Genomic DNA, 21379 nt, shown 5'->3' with positions numbered 1-21379 from the left:
GCACCAAGGGCGCTGCGTTTCTGCGGTTTCATTCGTGCCTTCCCTATCTTCCATTTGCAAATTGTTGGACAGGAGCAATTGCGTTGCCATTTTTTTCTTGAACATGCTGGAGGTTGCGTAACTTTGAATTAAGAATTGCGTTGCCATTCAGAATTTGAATTAAGAATCGCGTTGCCATTCAGAATTTTAGGTACAGCATTTGAGTGGCAGAAACTAGTCGCTCTCGAGTGCAGCAATGGGAACCCTGTTTGGATGCATATGATTGGGAGCGCAAGCCACGCCCCACGCTTCCCTCGCCAAACCGATCAGAGCAAGTCACCAAGACGGTAGATTTTTTATCCCACGTCACCGACCCGAACCCGTTCTCTGATTCAAGTCCGCAGCGACACGGCAGGAGAGCTCGGATTTCTGCTCGTGAGTCGTGATCGTGCATCCCCTCAGTGCGGAGTGTGAATTTTCTCGCGATCGTGATCGTCGCAGCCTCGCAGGACGCCATCGGCACGGCACGGGCATGTTGTCCGGAGCTGCGAATTTCGCGCCATTTTCCCAGACCGCTGACGCCGAGCACGACAGCACGCCTCGTCGGTTCGCCATCAGCAGAGGCGGACACGGAACGAGGTGCTGACTGGCGAGCCGACGAGGAAGACGACAAGCGCCACCGTCCCCCCGCCACATCAGACCACAACCAACCACCAATCCAGCACGTCATCTCCCCGTCTCCGATCCAAATTCACGCGCGCACTTGCGGCGAGACCAGCAGCATCGGCGGCGGCGCTTCCCTTCTCCCTCGATGGATCCCGCGAGCGGCGGCGCGGGCGCCGAGCTCGACGACGCGGCCGAGTGGCGCACCCGCGCGCCGGGCGGCACGGAGTACAGCTGGTGCCGCGCCGTGCCTGGCGGCACTGGCACCACGCTGCTCGCGCTGCGCCTCGCCCGCGGCGCCGACGCGGCGGCGGAGGCGGCGCAGGCCGCCCTGCGCTCCCTTCAGAACGCGCATCCCGTCCTCCGCGCCCGCATCCGGACCACCCCCTCCGGCCCGACGCTCGCCTTTCCCCCAGCCGCGCCAACTCCGCCACCGCGGCTCCCGCTGGAGCCGCTCCCAGCGCCGGAGTCCGCTGCCGACTTCCACGCGCTCCTCGAGCACGAGCTCAACCGCAACCTGTGGGCCCATCCCGAGTCCCCCGATGACGCCCCGGTGCTCTTCGCCACGCTCTACGAGCTCCCACCCGCCACGGGCGGCGCGGCGCTGTTCGTCCGGATCCACACGGCCGCGTGCGACCGCTCGGCGGCGAACGCGCTGGCGAGGGAGCTCGTGGCGCTGCTGGGCGGCGGGGAGGAGGAGGTGGAGCGCGTCCCGGAGGACGCGGCGGCGGAGGCGGCGCTGGAGCAGAGGATCCCGCAGCGGGACACCTGGAAGCCGTTCTGGGCACGCGGGCTGGACATGGTTGGCTACTCCATCAATGGGCTGCGGACGTCCACGCTGCCGTTCGTGGAGACCGGCACGGAGAGGTCCACGCAGATGCTGCGGCTCGGGCTCGGCCGCGACGAGACGGCGAGGCTGCTCGATGTGAGTTGAAGCCTGTTTCTCCAGACCTCCAAACTCTTGCGCTATTGCATTGGCCACACATGTCGATTCGTAGCTCATTGTTCTCTAGGCGTGCAAGGAGAACGGGGTGAGGCTCTGCTCCGCCATGGCCGCCGCGACGATGCTCGCCGCGCGGCAGTCGAAGCAGCTGGAGAGCGGCCAGCAGGAGACGTACTCCGTCGTGACCCTCATCAACTGCCGCAAGTTTCTTGAGCCTGCCTTGGACGATCACAACGTTGGTGAGTGATATTATCCCTATAATAAGCGCATTGATTGCTGCAAATGCCAGTACCACCATTAATGTCGTAACGTCGCATAGCAGGGTTCTTCTACTCTGCCATCACCAACACACACTCGATCCACGGCGAGGAAGGGTTGTGGGAGCTCGCCAAGAGGTGCCACGACTCGTACACGAACGCCAAGGCCGGCAAGAAGCACCTCACCGACATCAGCGACCTCAACTTCCTCATGTGCCGGGCCATCGAGAACCCCCAGCTGACGACGGCTGGGGCGCTCCGGACGGCCCTCGTCTCCGTGTTCGAGGAGCCCGTGGTCGCCGACGTGGCCGAGCTGCAGAGCAAAGCCGGCGTGAAGGACTGCGTCTGCTGCGCCACCGTGCACGGCATCGGCCCGTCAATCGGCGTGTTCGACACCATCAAAGATGGGCGGCTGGATTGCGCGTGCATGTACCCTTCTCCTCTGCACTCCAGGAAGCAGATCCAGGAGATCTTTGACAAGGTGAAGCAGATTCTGCTGCGCAATGCAAGTGATGAAAACTTTGAAGACTGCACCTAGTGCATTTCGGGAGCTTATTGGTCATTTCGGTAAGAATCATTGGTCCATTGCTGATGAGACATTCTTTCCAGGTGAGGTTGTAAACTTGTAATCTAGTGAAATCTGAATAGTGAGCAGGCATCACTTTATGATTGTGTGCCAGGTTTGTATTCTTTCAATTCTGAATGCCAATAAAAATGCTAAACGCAGGTTGTAATCTAGCAAAATTGTCGCTAAGTCTAGTACAAAAGAATCTATATCGTGTCTGAAACAAATGCCAAATATCAATTCCTCATTACCTGCATTGCGCTTCCCATCCATGCATGTTGTCATCTTGTTATCTCATATAGTCATATCTGTTTCCGCTCTCTGATACAAGCTGTAAGAGCATCTCCAAGAGTTTGCCATATTTTATTTGGTATATCTTGTGTTTTGCCAACTTCTAAAAAGATATGCCAAGTAAAAAAAAGAGCTTATCTCCAACAGTTTGGCATAATTCACTTGCCAAATCCAGATCTAACTTACATCAGGAACCCTGAGAGAGAAACAAAATTATATTTATGCACTTCCACCTCTTGAAAACTTAAATCAGGAACCCTTCTCTGTTATTTATTTCTTTTTTCAGCCTCCCACCTGACTAGAAACCACGATGCCAACCGCATGCCGCGCGCGTATATTTACGCGCTGGAGGCTGTTTTTTCCCAAGTTGCCAAAAATTGCCAAGTCTTTTGCCAAACTGTTGGAGAAGTATTTTTATCGTTTTTGCCAAAAATCAAAGATGACAACTCGATTTACCAAACTCTTGGAGATGCTCTAACTGAGGCACGTTTCTACGCTGGGTTTGTTTTGAACACTGCACATTTGCATCTAGTACTCACTTATTTCGGCTGGTCTGCTTTCAGCTTGTTCCAGCTTATTTTTTTTTTCTGAAAAATATTCCAATTTATTCTTTCTCACATAATACTATAATCAGCTGTACTCAGCCGAAATCAGCCGATCTTTTTCCATCTCTCACATAACACTGTTGTTAGAGGCACAGAGGGTTGGGTAGGACCAAGTAACAAGAAGGGCTTGATTTGTTCAACGGCGGAAGATTGCGTTATGGTCAATCCGTACCCTTAATTTATACAAAGTGCACGAAGTGCAAATTCCAGCATAAATAGTTTAAAGTAAAAACGACGAAATAGGAACTATATCTGAATATCTAATAATGTGATCGCGAGAAAAAAAGGAAATGATACAGTACCATATCGGTAGCAATAAGAATCACTAACAAACGGTGGATAAAATCATCCACGGATGGTCGGGTAGCAATAGGAACCTTCCCAAACCTAAAATGACTCCCAAAGCCTTCCCAAAATACAAGGGCGATCTCTGGCCTCGCCAGCTCTTCCCAGAAGCACGAGCATCGCTAAGAACGAACCACGGAAACCCTCACGAAGGTCTCGTATCCATTCCTACCATACTTACATTGCACACAGAATCTTGCCATTCCATGTAATGCACGTTCAACGCCTCCTATATATGCTTAATGCCCCCATATATAATCAAGCTTCCCTCGATCAGCAGAACCATTCTTCTTCTGTTAATCTGTCCTCTTTCCAATTACTAGACTTCAATCTTTCAGCGTGGTTCCCATGGCCATGGCTTCGCGCTGAAGGCTCTGTATTTTCACGGCCCTCCTCTTGGCCGCCATGCTTGCGGCGCCGGCTGCGTCAATGGCCGACGCGCCGTGGACTGATGCCAGGCACCACCGCCTAGCTCCGGCACAAGCGCCCGTGGGGCGCTCGCCCGCCATGCCACCGACCAAGGCGCACCACCTTGCTCCGTCGCCGAAGGCGGGGTCCCCGGGGCCCTTCCCACCCGAAGGTCCCGCCCAGGCGCCGTCATCACCTGGCGATGGCGCGATGATTCCGTCGTCCGGTGCCACCCCGCCTCCGCCTGTCACGGCGTCGTCGACTCGGCCGGTGATCACTGCCACGATAGCGCCTTTTGAGCACAGTAGCATCGCCGCGCCGGCCACATCTTCATCGTGGACCGCCGCCTTCTCCTCCGTCGCAGGCAGCGTGGCCCTGATGCTGCTCCGAGGCTATTGATCGGCCAGGTATCTGAATTAGCTGTAGTAGCAAGGATCCCCCGAAGCCTGAAGTAGTGTCATAGTTGTAGCGTCAACCTATGTTGGCCAGATCGGTCATGGTTTCGAGATTTCATTGTTTTTGGCAGAGGTCTTGAATTTCTCGTTTCAGTATCTCACGTTACCAAGGAAATAAAGAAACATCTTTTTATCGATGAAGTGTTACCATGCATCCTGGGTACAGGATGCTATGATCTCAATCTGGATTCTCTTTGTGTAATAAATACAAGGACAAAATGAATATAATCTCAAGTCAAACTAAAAGGGGAGGGTCTTTGCAGATCTAATGCATGTGTGCATACATGCATATACATGTACATCACGAACAAGATCAGATCTGGGCATGTGAAAGCGTAAGCGTGGCAACATGCTTCATTGTGAATCAGATCAGCAACAAACACCCGGAAATAATCTGCTACAGTAAAAGTAGGCTAGAAAGGCAGAAACAATCATGCCCATTTCAATCACTTCTTTTTTTTTCCGTGTAGTTACACACACTGGGATAACACAATAAGCTATACAAGCTTTCACAATCGTTCAAACACCCTTAGCTGCACTCCAGAAAGAAAAGAAGAGGTTAGCATTCACAACTTAAGTGGAACATACCGAGTCGCTGCACAGAGGGGGTTTGAGGCTTATGGGGATTTTACAAGGAGATGCTCATACAGTTTTGTGGGGTTGTTGTGTATAATTGACGGGTTCGCGTCTTCCAGACGCTCGGCAAGGGATCTGAGCATGGAGACCAGATACTGCGTGTTCTTCGTGCATCGGAATATGAGGTCTAAGTATTGCACAGCCTCCTGAGGAAGGAGACCGGTCATGAAGAAGGGGAAGAGCTTCGAGTGTGTCACCTCCATTGTAGCTAACGCCTCTGAAGCCCATGCAGAATTAGACTTGTCAGAAACCTTCCCCTCCTCCCGCTGCATCCGACGTACTCCTTCTAACCTTGGGAGCATGTCACTCTCTTCTTCCTTGAAGTGTTCTTTTGTGTGATCCTGCCACACATCAGATATATACAACAAACATGAGAAGAAAGATCTCCTCTGCCTAGGAGTTGCAACGGCTTCTGAGGGAATTTGTTGTAGTGTAGTTAAAAATCCAGACAAGAGTTTGGTATTGCTGATAGACATTTCGTAACCAGCCAAAGTACCGGTAGTAAAAATAAATTGATGATTCACAAAATCAGATCTATAACTTTTTTTTTATGCAAATCAGATCTATAACTAATCATACTGCAAGCTAAGGGTCAAAGGTTTCTTAGATGGTTCTTAGCCTACTTGATGGGTAATTTTACCTGATCATACCAACCAATGTTATCAGTAACCAGATCAAAGAAACAAAGGCCACACAGTAAGTGCAATCACCAAATCTCCAGATTGAAACAAGCATTTCTGAATGGTGGCACAAGTCAAAACCAAAGAGACGAAGCATCCATGGAACGGAAGTGCCCATGATGATTGCACCGTATGCAACAAATGGTCTCCAGACCTAGGCCAAAGTACGGAAGTGCCCATGACGATTGCACCGTATGCAACAAATGGTCTCCAGACCTACACCAAAGTCTTTTAAAAGGCTTGGTAGGAACATGTGGAATAGGGCCAGCTGTATTGAGCATATAATGTTGAAAACTTTATTATCCTGCGCAGCAATCCATTTCTCGATTGCTTGGGCCAGGCTGCACCCTACTTTCTTCCCTCAACTTTTACTACACACCCTCCAAATTTCCAATGTAAAGGAGAGATGTATGCTAAACCCAGGTGGCGGATTCCTATTCAATTCCAAGACAAAATATAAATTTCCAACGTAACCTTTTTGCTGAAACAATTCCAGTTTTACAGATCAAACAGGCTGCAAGCTACTTTTCCTTTCCATCTCTTCCCCATACACACAGTACCAATGCAGTAGAACTGCAGCGATAGCTGTATGCAGTAGCCATGGTAATGAATCCAGATCCAGTTTAATAGGTTGGGAGTGGTCCTTATCCAGGACCTACATGATCTTCCTACTTCAATGAAAAGTGCAAGTGTACAGTAGTGCAATATAAACAAACCTTTCCACAGGAGGAAGAAAGGAATCAATTTTATCCTTGGGGTAACATGGTGAATGGTCCCTCATCATTCTCCATATCACTTTCGGTTACACCTTTTCTAGAGAATATCTCACGTCCAGTTATTTGCTAAAGGGATACAGATTAGGACAGGGTAACATCCATACCAACAAACTATCACTTTTGCCTGGAGGCAGTAGAGAAGCCTTGCAAGTTACAAAAGTTTAAGTTTGCATAACATCCTAAACAATAGGTGGTTGCCATATGGCAAGCTTCTGAAGATACCTATGGTGCTTTGCCTATGCTTTCACGCGTGGGATTGAAACCCAAATACCAGCTTCAACCACCAGAAAGCCTAATACTAGTGTGTATTCTGAACCAGAAACCAGAAAGGTTAGCGACGCAGAGTCAGAATTATGAAGCTCTTGGCAGATGAAGCACAACCAGATGCAATTAACTGGATAATTGATATAATATGCACAGAACCTATACCTGCAACGCTTTGAGGCGAACCGAAAGGTTGACCAGCACTTCATGGAATAGGGGGCTTCCTAATTCCAATGTCAGTAGTGTTTTTATATCCTCCTTGATTCCATTCATCATTGGCAGGTGCCTGCCGTGCTGCTCATTAACTTTATCACATACCCCTGTGACACAAAATACTTAGCATCAGATTAGATTACAACCTAATCATAGCAGGATGCAACCACTGGGTGCTTAAATAAATCTGCAACTAATATCTAGGGTCGACGATGCCAAGATTGGCATTTAGTGTAGTGGTATGATCGAAGGCAGTGAGCCTGATTCTCACAAAGTACCGTTTGTTTGTTTTTCACTTGGGAAATGGCTAATGTTTTAGCTTTGCTCTAGTACACGACATTGCAATATTTTGAAAAAGCTTCTTTACCAATCAGAACAAAGGGAGACCTGTACAGCTAAGGATAGGGGAATACAGGCTTTGGATCAAAGTACAGGAACACGTAGAGAAACAAAAGGGGGCACGCCATCTTTATCTCATCTACCTAAATAGATTCTCCAAATCCTCAAAACTAACAGCACGAGTGAAGAACTCCTCAAAAATAACTAACACACCCAAAATAGAATGGAACTAGAAATGGAGGCGGGGATCAAATTGTCTAGGTGCAACCCTTCTGTGCTAGAACTGCAGATGCAACCCTTTTGTGCGACAGGAAATGGTGAGTGCAGAAATACGCTAAACACGTCCCATAAATCCTCAAAAAACACCGATGCACCAAAGCCGACGAGACGTTTAGGTGCAAAATCATGCGAAAGCAGATACAAACAAATGTCCTAAACCTATCATAACGCAATGCAGAACAAAGAAACAAGATCAAACTCAAATCAAATCGACCTGGAAAGGATGCCCTCTGTATATCAGGAAAGATGAGCGTCTCCTCCATCCTGGCGTGCTCCAGCATCACCTCCATCACGTCGCCGTACCACTTACCGAGCCTCCTGACCTCAGCGGCCTCCACGACGCTCCTCCCCTTCCCGGACTTCTTCCCCTTCTTCACCATCTCCGCCACCTTCGCCGCCACGCCCTCGAGGTGCCGCTCCGCGCTGCGGTGCTGCAGTCGCACCAGCTCGGCGACCTCCGCCGCGGCCGCAGCCGCGGGCGATGCCGCGCGGGGCCTCTCCGGCGGCGCGACGCGTGGCTTGCCCTCGAAGCGCGCGTCCACCTGGCGCAGCAGCTCGTCGGCGGTGCCGCACAGCTCCGGGTCGGCGGCGGAGAGGCGGAGCACGGGGCGGCCGAGCGGGGCCGCCTCAGAGGGCGTGAAGTGGAGGGGCGCCGCCGCCTTGTAGAGGAGCGAGACGCGGAGGCGCCACGCGACGGGGCAGCCGTCGGAGCCGTAGACGCGCACGACGCCCCCGTCCTCGGCGTCGACCGCTGCGGCGGAGACGGAGGGGGATCTGGCGAGCGCGTAGGGGGAGACGGATATGGAGTTGACCGTCACGGTGGGCGCGGAGACGGTGCCGTCGAGCTGCGGGGAGCCCGGCTCCGTCGGCCGGCGGCGGCGCGGGGACGGGGAGCAATTGCCCATGGGGCCTGAGCGGGAGCGCGCGGGGGGCAAAGGGTTTGGGGGGAGTGTTTGTGGGCGGGCGGGGAGGGGCGCGAGATGGAGCGGGCGCGGCGTGGGACGGAGGAGTGGGAGCGCGGGGGAGCTTGCGTGGGAGGCGGAGGAGAGGTAGTGAGGGGCGTTGGGGTGCGGGCGAGGTTGGCGGAGGGGATGGTGGGCCCGGCCCGGCCGGCCCTTTTATGCTGTTGTGCCTGGATTTTTGTTAAGGATGTTGATTTGATCCGGAAGATTTGTTAACTCTGTAATATAATTTTTAGGGGGGCGTTTAGTTAAAAAAAATTTGTGCAGTACCTGTCACGTCAAAATTTCGAACACATACATAGAGCATTAAATGTAGTTAAAAAAATAACTAATTATATAGTCTAACTGATTCATACGAGATGAATCTAATAACACTAATTAATTCATAATTAGATATTAATTATCAAATAACAACGAAAGTGCTACCGTACCAACACCCAAACTTTTTTCGCCAACTAAACACTCCCTTACTATCGCTCTGAAGTCTGACTCATGGACACTGTCAGGTGCCCAGTTTAATTTTTACGGACAAAAGAACGTACGTGGGGGAGACTGAGCAGATGAATGTTATTTTTTATTAATATTCAGAAAAATATTTTTTACGATCCGATTGTTACATTTACAGGACTTTCATTACTGAAAACTTAATCTAGGATTTGGTACTAGTTCTAGTGTTTAAAATGCCAAACATTTCTGGCGCAGAGAGTTAATTTAGCCTTTGTGCAGCCTAACCTATTGTTCGGCTAATCTGCCACCGAATGATGGAAATGTTGCTATCATGTACAATTTGGACACTTGAAGATTTGCTTTTCCAGAGGACGATCTCTTTGCAGTCATATGGCTCGTGGAAGGACAACTACAGTCTACAACCTACGTGGCAGTGATTCATAATTCTGAATGTGACATCTTGCTTACATTGGTGGTTGTCAAGCGCGCGCGTAATCTTAGTGACGCTGAAGTAGCTTGAAGCTTATCTTGATAAACAGTGTATAACTAATTGTGCTGGGAAGCTGAACTTTGTTTGACAGCTTTGCATCAATGTTGAAAGTTGGTGCCTAGCTAGGTTTTCTCTTGAAATCATTCACACCCCATTGCAGGCTTGCAGCACCGGAATGATGAAAAGTTTGAACAACAGAGAGTCCAGTGAGTTTCCTAGCCTACAAGGCGTGTTCAAGATACTAGGACCCACAAAGCCGGCCTGTAATGATTTTAGTAGGTTATATAGGAGACAATGTTCGAATAATACTGTCGAGGGAGTGTTACAAGTACTATACTCTTGGCGACAAAAATAAAATGTATCTATGCTGACTTTTTCAAAACTACACCAAAATCATTCCCCCCCAAAAGACAAATAATCCATGTATAAGACAAGGAGGTAAGATCTTTCACTTGATGGCAAATGAGTGCTGGTCTTAAGCTTTATCGGTCGGACAAATCAACGAGAAGAGTTAAAAGCGAGAGCCGTACTTCGGACGATCAATTTTTGAACTTTTTTTAGGAAGGAATTATTGAACCTTGAAAGGAATCCAGTACTTACGTTGTAACGGTACAATAAATGGCTACTTAAAGAGTATCATGAGGATGGGATGGAACGTTTAAGTTCGTTGACATGCTCCTTTCGCGCAACCACGCCTCGACATCAGGAGATACAAAAGGGATCAAATAATTGCAGCGTCCATTGGCAGGACTCGGCGTCTCCGTGGCTGATCGTTACTGTACCGGCATCTAGGTCTTGTTTAGATGTATGCGTAAATTTTTTGAAATAGAATCTTTGCACATTTGAAGTATTAAATATAGATTAATTATAAAAATTGTCTGTAAACTACGAGACGAATCTAATGAGTCTAATTAATTCATCATTAGAGCATGTGTACTGCAGCAATTACTGTAGCAATTTATTGTCTAATCATAGTCTAATTAGACTCATTAAATTCGTCTCGCAATTTACAAGCAAACTATGTAATTTGTTTTTTATTTTATCTAAATTTAATATTTCATGTATGTAATATTCTCTTTCGATATGATAGATTTGGAATTTTGAATTTTGCAACTAAAGGGCCAACTCGATTGTAATCGAGTAATCAACTGTCTGATCCGGAGAATGTTGGATAAGATGTTCCAACGGCTTAATACCAAATCCTTGGCCCGGGTGTGGCCAAGAAACCCAAAATTTCGCCGCTGATGCTGATGGATTGCCTCGCGACAAAGCCAAAGCAAACACAGGAGAAAGCAAGCTTAGCAGTCCTAGCGGTCGAGTAGTCCCCACGACTGATTCAGCAACCGTCTTGGCACTGACAAGCCCAGGGCTCGGCCCAGACGTCAGACCCGCCCAAACCTGGTCAAGTGTCACTCGTGGACGACGACGCGACGCAGCAGTGGGTTTGGGAGCCGTCCGCGGTGGGTCGTGGCCAATCCGCGTGTCGCACTCCCCCCGCCGGCACGGCCCGTCCCGTGATGACTGGGCCGTGCAGCCGTTCGCCCACCCATCCCCCAGCTCTGCGGCGTCGTCGAGGCACGGTCTTCGACGTGCGCTCGCTGGGATGCTATTGCTGACACCAGCGCGCAGAGCAACCAGACGTCCGAACATGCGAGTACGGTCAGCCGCGTGATGGCTAACATGCGATGCGACGGGTCGTTACTTCTCCACCGCGGCGATATCACGTCGTGATGGGCGATTGGGCGTAATGGATTTCTTAATGCGCCAGTAATGCGAAACTCTCTGAGGGCGCCCGCAATGGTTGTAGAGAAGCATACTCTCTATAACTTCTCCACCTCAGCTATAGAGAGCAGCTATAGACTGATCATTCAGCAGTTTGACTATAAGCTTGTGTTGGCGGATCCCGTGTGTCAGGATTACTTTAATCCTTCCCTTCCTCATCCTCTATCCTTCACCGTCCTCATCTCCCTCGAGCATCACTCCTCCGCCGTTGCCTCCACCGCCGCCGTTGCTCCTGTGCTCACCGGCTCCTCGACCTCCGCCCCATGCCCGCTTGCCGGCAGCTCCAGCTCCGACCTCGCTGCGCCGCTCTGCTCCACTGCGCACGCGGGTGGCCGCGCCGACCGGTCGCTCCGCACGCGGAGTCGCGCTCGCCTGCGCCGCCCGTGGGTCGCCAACACCGGCTCCCGGCGGCTGGCTAGTCCCCGCTCCGCCACCTCCACCCCGCAAACGGCCGCAGGGCTTCGCTGCTACGGCGGCGGCCGAGCTCCGGCCTATCCATCCGACCGGCGTGACGGGAGGCCGCTCGCCCGCATCGGGTCCGGCGAGGCCGGCTCGCATCCCCCTTCCGCCCTCGCGCCCAGGTGCACCTCCGCCAGCCGGCGACCTCGCTCGGCGCTGCACTCCGCCGCATCCAAGCGCCAGGCCGCCCGCTTCATCTAGCCTCCGCTGCTGCACTCCGCCGGAGACCGCTCGTGGCGAGCTCGCCTGCGCCGGTTCCCCCTCGCCCGCGCAGCCGCGCTCCTACTCGGCACCCTGCCACTCCGCGCAGAACTGCATAGTGGGGTCCGCCGCGCACTGAATCGCGTGCTAGCGAGAGTCGCTAGCTGTGGCGACACTTTTTTCTCACTCCTCTTCTCTTTCCTACGGGGACGCGCTATCGAGAGCTCCTATCGGCCCGTTGCGGCTGCCCTGAACGATGATCCGTGTGCGGATCGAGCTTGCTCTTGCTCGTGTCGTGGATGGCCACCAGCCCACGGACCACGATAGATCTTAGCTGCTGCACATGCTTGACCGGGTATCCCACGTGAAGAAGCTCTGACAGCGAGCAGCGTCGTCCAATCCGCTTCACTGGCTGCAGGGTGCAGCACTACTGGCCCTGCCGCGGTGCCGCCGAAGCCGAACAGAACCGCTGCGTATCCACCTGCACCTACACTCCATAATGGCTCGCAGCCCAGAAAAGTTTTAGCCCTCTATGACTTGAAGTTCTTTTCAGCCTACTAGTGTAGCCCAAGTTTTACTTGTCCGGTCCAAAATTACGACATCCGAAGGTTCAGATTACACGGCCCAAGTTCAGGCCGACTTGCGTGGGCCGAGACGTTTGTCACAAGTCGCCCGCCCCTGCCCTAGTGAAACGACACGAGCCCCACCCGCCCGGCCGCACACCAACAAGCGCACACCGATGGCGGCCGCCGGGAACGGTGAGACCGCGCCGCCGCAGCGGCAGGAGCCGGTGGCGGCGGCGGAGGGAGCGGCCTCTGGAGGCGGCGTGCTCGCGAAGCTGGAGGAGCAGTGGCGGAAGGCGAAGGAGCACGCCGAGACGTACCCCTACGTCTGGGGCTCCTACATCCTCGTCTACGGCGGCCTCGGCGCCTACCTCGCCTGGCGCTGGCGCAAGCTCCGCCGCACCGAGGACCGCGTCCGTGTCCTCCAGGACCGCCTCCGCAACCTTGCCGCAGCCGAGGAATCGCAGGCCGCCTCCGGCTCCGCTTCCACTGCCCCGACCCTTCCCCCGCCGCAGCAGCCGGCTGCTGGGCCCCCCAAGCCCGCCTCCGGCCCGTAACTGGGTAAGAGCCCCATTTCTAGCTTCTTGGCGTGTTTCTAGATACAGAGTGATTTTGGAACCTTTTCATCTTGCGGCTACCTAGGTGATCCTAGATCAGAAGTATAGGCGAGATATTCATGAGTCTCTTTTTGTAATCAAATCATTTGGGAGAAGCTTAAAATTTTGTGGATCATGTATGATCATTCCCACGAGGGATTTGAATTTACTGTTAATGTCACCAGAACCCTTCTTAGTGACACCGTACATTTTGGCTCCATGATGCTGGATTGCAGTTTTCTCCATCCACATCTACATTCCTGTAATAATGCCATTGGTCCTTAATGTTTATGCTGTGGTCTCACTGGATCTACTTGAATTATCATCATTGGGGTATAATATGTGGTGTTATGGATAAACGGATAGAGAAAGCTTAACCAACAGTCTGGCAGCCTAATTTTGGCGTTTAACATAGTTTTCAGTTGCATGAGACTAGCAGTGCACTGCATGGTCCTCTGGATAAGTTGACAGAAAGAGCTCAACCAACACACCTAATGTTCCTACTAATTTCTCGAACCCGCAACCTAACATTGTCTATTGCGAACTATCAAGTAGGTTGGTATGCAGTTCAGTTGTGGAAAATCAAACTGCTCAGCCTCAATTTTGTGCTTAAAATATTGCACTTCCCTATAGGTAGCATCCATAGCTTCATTGTTTTAACCATGCAATACTCTGCTATAGGTTTTACATGGGTTCTCCAATTCAGGAATCCTGTCTTGGATGCCTGTTATTGTTAGCTGTGTTCATATCATTAGCCTACTAAGATTCAAGAAGCATTCGGAAATGTGGAAATTAATTCCATTTGGATTCTCATAAGAAGATATTATTTTCAATTTATCATACCTGACACTCGATCTTAATATGGTTCCTCACCCATTCTCCACTGTCTCATAATGTGAATCTGTCGCAGAGTACAATAATTCTGACCCCATGGGAGCTAGTGGGGCTGTTGAGTGTTGACCAAAGTCCAAGCATGGACATCTTTGGAATCAAGATGCAGCTTGGCTTATTCCCGGGGACTACATAGCTTCATAGGTTTACAGGCTGATGCTAGACATGGTCTTGCATCTCCATCTCAGAAATCCTAGAGGTTTCATATTTTGAAAAGGCTACTTCTGCTTTTCGTTTCTTTCTACCAACATGAAAGGTGTATGACATGTTTAAGGTCCCTGTGTTTGATCGCTGCAGGCTGACCCATCAGTGGCTGGTAGTTTCCTGGGCCTGGGGCCATTCAGATGTCTCTTTCCTATATTGTTAGGCTTCAGTCACTCGTGCGTATGGCTGATATGCTTAGCGAGTTCGAAGGACTGAGCGACGTTTACAAACGAAGCCACGGTTCTTGCTAAGGTAGCCGATCTATGAAAGAATGCAGCTATATGTACGGCGAAGATAACAAAATAGTACAAATTGGCCTGGTGCCCCGCTGGTGCGCCTCCTGCTGCTGCTTGCTCCACATTCCGACATTGCCATGTGATAGCAGAACAGGACCCGTGCCAAGAACTGGCCTTGATTCCTTTTACCAAGCCCCGCCCTTCTTTTTGATCAAGTGATCGTGAACTATTCTGTACAGTAAAGTTATTGTTAAATTTACCCTTGTGGGTGTTCTGGGACTTTGATGGATGGTTAGACGCGGTGACATTAGTTTTAACTGAGGACAGGTGTCGACAGGCTGTAGCGCAACTGTTCTTTATTTGCAAAAACTTGAGCACTGCGACAGGTTCATCACATTTTGGTGGCTGGCCACTGGCTGTTGCAAAACTAAAAGACAGATCGGTCTCAGCGGATCACTGGCCGTTCCACGCTGAAATGAAAAGAGTAAGCCTATTAATTGGGAGGGCCATAGCAGAAAATGGGCTCTGTCGGAGGTCTCCAGATCGGCATAAAATCGCCTCGGTCACTCGTGTCTGCTGCTCTGCTTCACCGTTATCGTAGGCCGACCCGGTAAATGAGCTCTGCAGAAACACAGTAGAGTCTTGCTCTGTAACTGTGGACTTTACAGTGATCGCTTGCTTGCTGGTTGCTGCTTTGTTAGGTGCAATTACCATTTCCCCGTGGCGGAGCTGCAGCTTCTCACACTGGGTCCACCGACCCCACGAATTTTGTAAAATGCAATGAAAATCACTGATCATACTTGTTACTTGTGCTTGATGACCTCGTCGTTTGATAGACATGACCCCGGTGAGCTTGTGGCCTGGCTTCGCCCCCGCCATTCCCTCTTTTAACCTCAGTTAGTTGATACTTGATAGTAGGTGAACACTGCGTTCAGCTCACTAAGACTTTTTTGGGGGGAGACAAACTAGTCGAGATCCGTTTTTGGAGTTCGTTTCGTTTCAGAGGTGGCATTTTCTGCGTCACCCGTATTATTTCTATAGGACAACCTCTGAGCACTGCTGATGCAGCCTCGCTGTGCTATGCCTCTTCCCCCATCTTCCTCGTGAGAATTTTAAAGGGAAGCGCCCAGCAGCAGCCTCTTCTCGCTGCCCATGCAACTAGCTGCTAGCAGTCTCTTGCGCTACCCTGCACAGAGAGCTTGAGGCGCAGCTAGGTTAGTTGGTGGCAGGAAAGCAAGCTGCGTGCGAGCTAGCGCGTGCAATGCAGGTGGACTTGGAGAGCCTGGTGTGCGGCGTGTCGGGCGCCGGCGCCGGGGACAGGAAGGTGTCGTGCGAGACGGTCATCGCGGGGGGCAGCGGGGACGCGTCGCCGCCGCGGATGCCACCGCCGGACCCGGACTTCCCGCCCGACTCGATAACCATCCCCATCGGCGACGAGGCGGCGTTCGCGGACCTGAACCCGATATACGAACGGGACGACTCCACCAAGGGCAGCACCAACCCCAAGTTCGCGGCCGCCGTCGTGGCCAACCCCATCGCGGCCAAGACGCGGTCCAACTCCACGCGCGTCGCCGGCGCCCCGCCCGCCGCGGCAGGCACCACGTTCTTCGGCCTCACCGCCAAGATCCGCCCGCCCTTCTCCCGCCGCCGGCCGTCGCAGGGCTGGATCTTGGCCGACAAGCGCTCCGGCGGCGGCGGCGCAAGCAGCCGTGGCGACGGCGAGGTGGACCCGCGGTCGCCCAAGGTGTCGTGCATTGGCAAGGTCCTGTCCGACCGGGAGCGCCACGGATGCCGCGGGCGCCGCCGCCGCGGGTGGTGGCACGGCGTGGTGGCCATGTTCCGGTGCGACGGCTGCGGCCGCGTACCCGGCGGCGCGTCCTGGAAGATGGCGTTGCAGGACGATGACGGCGACGAGCAGCAGCCGGGCATTGCCGGAATGCGGAGGTTCAAGTCCGGGCGAAGAGCCGCCTCGTGGGGAGAAGAGGCCCTCGCGGCGGCGGCGGCGGCCGGCGATGGCGAGGAGAAGGAGAAGCCCGACAGCCAGTACGCTGAGCACTGGTCCCGGCGGCCGGTAAATTAGGTTGTGGCGGCTGGCGAGGGCGGGAAACGATTGGACCCGCGAGACTGCCGCCGCTGGGCCCTTCTGTAAGTGACCGCCGTGTGGTTGCCGATAGGTGAGCCGTGAGCCCGAGGCGTCGCCTCGAGCTGGCCGTATCGTCCGTCAGCGAGGGGATGGGCTTCGGTTGGCCGATGGCGATCGGAGGCTGGCCTAGAACTGCGAGTTTTTGGATTTCGGTGGATTGTTTCTGCTTGGAATTTTGCACCCTGTTTTGGAAGAGCTTGCTTGTCGAAACTCGAACCAATTACCATTTACTCGCAAATAACAGCAAATAACCTGTTTCTGCTTGGAGTACCAATGATCGGTGTACGCTGTACAGCAAATAACACGAGCGCACAATGCGCTCCGCCATTCGCGTTCATTTCTCTAGTGATCGTGTGAGTCATGTAAGATCATCTCGTACTACGTGCTCACAAAATCAAGGGCCAGCTGCCGGTGTTAACAACCCATACAGATACAGTCAAGGCCTGCTTCACTTTCGGTTTGGTAGCCCGCATCCGCACCCGTGCAGAAACGTACATCACCTACCAGTCTATGGCACCTACCCATCCATGTTGCCGTAGCGTGGGCACCGAGGTCCGCGAGTGCACGGCACCGGCTTGACCGCTTGAGGAACTATTGATCGCTGATGGATGATGGCTTGTAGCCGCCGCACGGACGCACCACGGCCGTGTTTGTTTTCCAGCAGCATAGCATACCACACATTTCTCGAGAAAAGAATTTTTAATGCATAAAGTACTAAACGAAGTTTAATTGCAAAACCTTTTCACGGATGGGTGTAACTTTTCACGACGAATCTAATGATAGTAATTAATCGATGATTGGCTACAGTGATGCTACAGTAACCATCCTCTAATCGTGCGGTCAAAGACCTCATTAGGTTCGTCTCGCGAAGTAGAACACGTCTGTGGAGTTAGTTTTGTAAATTACTTTTATTTAGTACCCCTAATTATTGGTCAAAATTTTTGTGCTACTTGTGCTAACCTAAACCAAACAGGACCCACGCCACACTTGGCCTGCCACGGTATCTAGGAAGGACACCTATGGACTTTCTCAAGTCTGAAATCGTGACACCTATGGCCCGCCACGCTTCATTGTCGAGACTTTATTTTTTACTTCGTTGGTTCCGAATTATTAGTCATTTTAACATTTGAAAACAAGTTTTGTAGCTAGGTGACGTGTCGTAGCAAAGTTTTGTCGTCCTCGTCACCAATTCGAAACAAGACCATTTTCCCCACGTTTCTTTAAGAAACATGTTTTTCCGTTAACGACAAAGTTCTTACTTTCAAAATCTTGGCTAGTTGAAAATCTAGTTGAAGTGCACGTTCCTTTAGGCTTTGTTGGGTTCCAAGGAAATTGTTGGGGATTAAGAGAGGTAGGCTGATAGGAACCGAGTTCCTACCGCGGCTGCGAAGGTTGTAGGAGTGTGTGGATGGAGGCGCGTGCGAGAGGGAGATCGCGAGCGAGAGAGACGCGAGAGTAGGAGCGGCCCCGTGAGGCCAACTGGAATCAATTCCCAGCCTAATCTGTTTCCATCTAGATGAGAGTATTTAACTTACAAATTGTCTCACACTTTAGGAAAGCGAATAAAACCCTAAGGAAATAAATCGTGGCTCTCCTAGCCACTTGGGCGGCGCCCCCGGCGTTGGTACGTGATCCAAGCCGGGGCCGTCGGCTGCTGCGCCGGCCGGGCCTGGGCCGGCTGCCCCTGGCCCGTAACATCTCTCCGCTCCTCGGGAAACAGCTCGTCCTCGAGCTGGAAGTCGGGGTAGCGCTCGACGAAGGACTCCCGTGGCTCCCAGGTCGCATCATCGGCAGGGAGCCCCTGCCACTCCACGAGGACCTCCCAGGCGCCTTGCTGAAAGCGTGCCCGCTGCACCCGAGCAGGAGTCAAGACCACCCGGCCATCATGAATGGTCAGCAATGGCGGAGTGGACGCAGGGGGATCGCCGTGGAAGGGCTTCAGCAACCCCACATGGAAGACATCGTGGAGGCGAGACCCTTCCGGGAGCTGTAGACGATAGGCCACCTGGCCAATGCGCTCAATCACCTGGAACGACCCAGCGTAGTGGGGGCCGAGCTTACCCTTGGGACGGCGCTCCAGCGAGAGGGTCGGCCGGTGCAGCAGGCGAAGCCAGACCCAGGCACCCACCGCGAACTCCAGCTCGCGGTGATGAGCGTCGTAGTAGTGCTTGGCGTGCTGACGAGCCTGGAGAAGACGCTCGCGGATGTCGGCGAGGAAGGAGTCGCGGTCGCGGAGTAGCGTGTCAACCGCGTCCGTCTGGGCCGCACCGGCGGTGTGCGGCAGGAGCGCTGGCTGGGGGCGCCCGTAGACCACCTCGAACGGCGTCGCCCGAAGCGCCGTGTGGTACGAGGTGTTGTAGCAGTACTCGGCCCACGCGAGCCAGTCCACCCAGGCTCGCGGGCGGTCGCCCGTGACGCACCGCAGGTACATGGCCAGCACCTTGTTGACGATCTCTGACTGGCCGTCCGTCTGGGGGTGGAACGCCGTGCTGAAGCGGAGCTGGACGCCAGCCATCTTGAACAGGTCCCGCCATATGTGGCTCGTGAAGACAGGGTCCCTGTCGCTGACGATGGACGCCGGGAACCCGTGGAGTCGAATGATGCCGTCAAAGAAGGCGCGGGCGACCGACGACGCCGTGTACGGGTGGCTCAGGGCGATGAAGTGCGCATACTCCGAGAAGCGATCCACCACGGTGAGGATGACCGACTTCCCGCCGACCTTGGGTAGCCCCTCGACGAAGTCCATCGAGATGTCCGCCCACACCTGGGAAGGGACCTCGAGGGGCTGGAGCAGCCCGGTTGGCCGTTGCGTCGGCGTCTTGTTGCGCTGGCACGTCGGGCAGGCGCGGACAAACTCCTGCACCAGCCGCCTATCGTGGGGGACGTAAAAGTCGGCGCGGAGACGTTGTAGGGTCTTCTGGACGCCCTCATGGCCTGCTGAATGGACCAATGAGAGCACCCGCTGGTGAAGGTCGCCCTGGGCAGGCACGAAGATGCGCTTGCCGTGGAGGAGGAGCCCGGCGTCCCAGCGCCAAGGAGCCGTGAGGCCCTCGCCCCGGTGCTGTGCAGCCTCACTGTCGGTGGAGGTAGCCATCCGAATGTCGTCGATGAGGCTAAAGGACGGCCCGGAGATGGCGTGGAGTGCCGCTGCGTCGTCCGTACTGGACTCTCCGTCGCGGAGGGAGAGGGCGTCGGCCGCAGAGTTGAGGCGGCCCGGGCGGTACTCCACGGTGAAGTCGAAGCCGAACAGCTTGCTGAGCCACTGGTGCTGCGGGATTGTGGACAGCCGCTGGTCGAGGAGGTACTTCAGGCTGTAGTGATCGGTGCGGACCAGGAAGCGGCGCCCCCACAGGTAGGGCCGCCAGTGCCGCACCGCTTGAACCAAGCCGATGAGCTCCCGCTCGTAGGCTGCTAGCTTGACGTGGCGGGCGGCGAACGACCTGCTGAAGAAGGCCAGGGGTCCGGACCCCTGGTGGAGAATTGCGCCAAAGCCGGTGCCGGAGGCGTCACAGTCAACCACAAACTGCCGCTCGAAGTCCGGCATCTTCAAAACCGGTCCGGTGGAGAGCGCCTGCTTCAGCGCTGCGAACGTCTCTGCTGCTTCCTCGGTCCAGGCAAAGGTCTCCTTGCGCAGGAGGCGAGTCAGGGGGGCGGCGATGGTCCCGAAGTTCTGGATGAACTTGCGGTAGTATCCGGCGAGTCCCAGAAAGCCGTGGATGCCCCGAGCCGAGCGGGGCTCAGGCCAGGTCACCACAGCCTCCACCTTGGCATTGTCCATGGCAATGCCCCCGGCCGAGATGACGTGGCCAAGGTAGGTGACCGAGCTGGACCCGAAGGAGCACTTGGAGCGCTTGAGGTGGAGGTCGTGGGCGCGGAGCGCGTCGAAGACGAGGCGGACGTGCTGCAAGTGCTCAGACCACGAAGAGCTGTAGATCAGGATATCATCAAAGAAGACGAGCACGAACCGCCGAAGGAACGACTGTAGGACGTCGTTCATGAGCGCCTGGAACGTAGCCGGTGCATTGGAGAGACCAAACGACATGACGAGGAACTCAAAGTGGCCGTGGTGGGTGCGGAACGCCGTCTTCTCCACGTCGGCCAAGTGCATGCGCACCTGGTGATAGCCGGAACGCAAGTCTAGCTTGGTGAAGAACTTGGCGCCATGCAGCTCATCGAGGAGCTCGTCGACCACTGGGATCGGGAACTTGTCCTTGGAGATCTTGTCGTTGAGCGCGCGGTAGTCGATGTAGAAGCGCCAAGTGCCGTCCGCCTTCATGACCAGCAGCACAGGCGCCGAGAACGGCGAGGTGCTGGGCCGAATGATGCCCTGGGACAACATCGTGGCGCACTGGCGCTCGAGCTCTTCCTTCTGCAGCTGGGGGTAGCGGTACGGGCGGACCACCACTGGAGCCGTGCCCAGCAGGAGGTGGATCTTGTGGTCGTACGGGCGGGACGGGGGCAGCCCTCGCGGCTCGGCGAAGACGTCGTCGTACTGCTGGAGGAGGACATCGAGGAGGGGGCGCTTGGGGTTGGCGGCCAAGGCCCGCAGGCTCGGCTCGAAGATGTCGTCGCGGGGAGATCCAATCCCCGCCAGAAGACGCGGCGGCCGTGCCATGTGAACGCCATGCAGAGGTCCTCGAAGTCCCATAGGATGGGCCCCAAGGTGCGCAGGTAGTCGACGCCGAGGATGACGTCGAAGCCGCCCAG

General features: G+C 53.8%; 5 protein-coding genes and 1 long non-coding RNA gene across 6 annotated transcripts; 4 read left to right on the top strand and 2 right to left on the bottom strand.

Annotated features, from left to right (window-relative positions):
- Window positions 1-697: 697 nt before the first annotated feature.
- On the top strand, window positions 698-2663 carry LOC120675523. Its single transcript, XM_039956724.1, has 3 exons — window positions 698-1567; window positions 1656-1824; window positions 1908-2663. Exons 1-3 carry the CDS (start codon window positions 791-793, stop codon window positions 2378-2380), a joined length of 1419 nt encoding a protein of 472 aa, XP_039812658.1. The 5' UTR covers window positions 698-790; the 3' UTR covers window positions 2381-2663.
- A 1414-nt stretch (window positions 2664-4077) lies between these two features.
- LOC120675069 (skin secretory protein xP2-like) lies at window positions 4078-4455 on the top strand. The gene has a single exon (XM_039956160.1). It carries the CDS (start codon window positions 4078-4080, stop codon window positions 4453-4455), a length of 378 nt encoding a protein of 125 aa, XP_039812094.1.
- A 446-nt stretch (window positions 4456-4901) lies between these two features.
- Window positions 4902-8744, bottom strand: LOC120674273. The gene is made up of 3 exons (XM_039955428.1): window positions 7913-8744; window positions 7033-7187; window positions 4902-5488 (listed from the first exon to the last, which is right to left on the bottom strand). Exons 1-3 carry the CDS (start codon window positions 8601-8603, stop codon window positions 5129-5131), a joined length of 1206 nt encoding a protein of 401 aa, XP_039811362.1. The 5' UTR covers window positions 8604-8744; the 3' UTR covers window positions 4902-5128.
- Window positions 5720-7025, bottom strand: LOC120674274. Its single transcript, XR_005675035.1, has 2 exons — window positions 6044-7025; window positions 5720-5981 (listed from the first exon to the last, which is right to left on the bottom strand). It is a non-coding gene; the product is annotated as an uncharacterized LOC120674274 (long non-coding RNA).
- Window positions 8745-12528: 3784 nt separating the features above from the next.
- Window positions 12529-14434, top strand: LOC120676079. The gene is made up of 2 exons (XM_039957297.1): window positions 12529-13163; window positions 14109-14434. The coding sequence occupies exon 1, from the start codon at window positions 12779-12781 to the stop codon at window positions 13157-13159; it is 381 nt and encodes a 126-aa protein (XP_039813231.1). The 5' UTR covers window positions 12529-12778; the 3' UTR covers window positions 13160-13163; window positions 14109-14434.
- Window positions 14435-15373: 939 nt separating this feature from the next.
- On the top strand, window positions 15374-16946 carry LOC120676078. Its single transcript, XM_039957296.1, has one exon. The coding sequence runs from the start codon at window positions 15791-15793 to the stop codon at window positions 16607-16609; it is 819 nt and encodes a 272-aa protein (XP_039813230.1). The 5' UTR covers window positions 15374-15790; the 3' UTR covers window positions 16610-16946.
- Window positions 16947-21379: the final 4433 nt, after the last annotated feature.

This window comes from Panicum virgatum, chromosome 5N (genome assembly GCF_016808335.1).
Source record: "Panicum virgatum strain AP13 chromosome 5N, P.virgatum_v5, whole genome shotgun sequence".
In the NCBI taxonomy this organism is placed as follows: domain Eukaryota; kingdom Viridiplantae; phylum Streptophyta; class Magnoliopsida; order Poales; family Poaceae; genus Panicum; species Panicum virgatum.
Note: the sequence above shows the minus strand (reverse complement) of the source record. Positions and strands in the feature narration are given on the sequence as shown.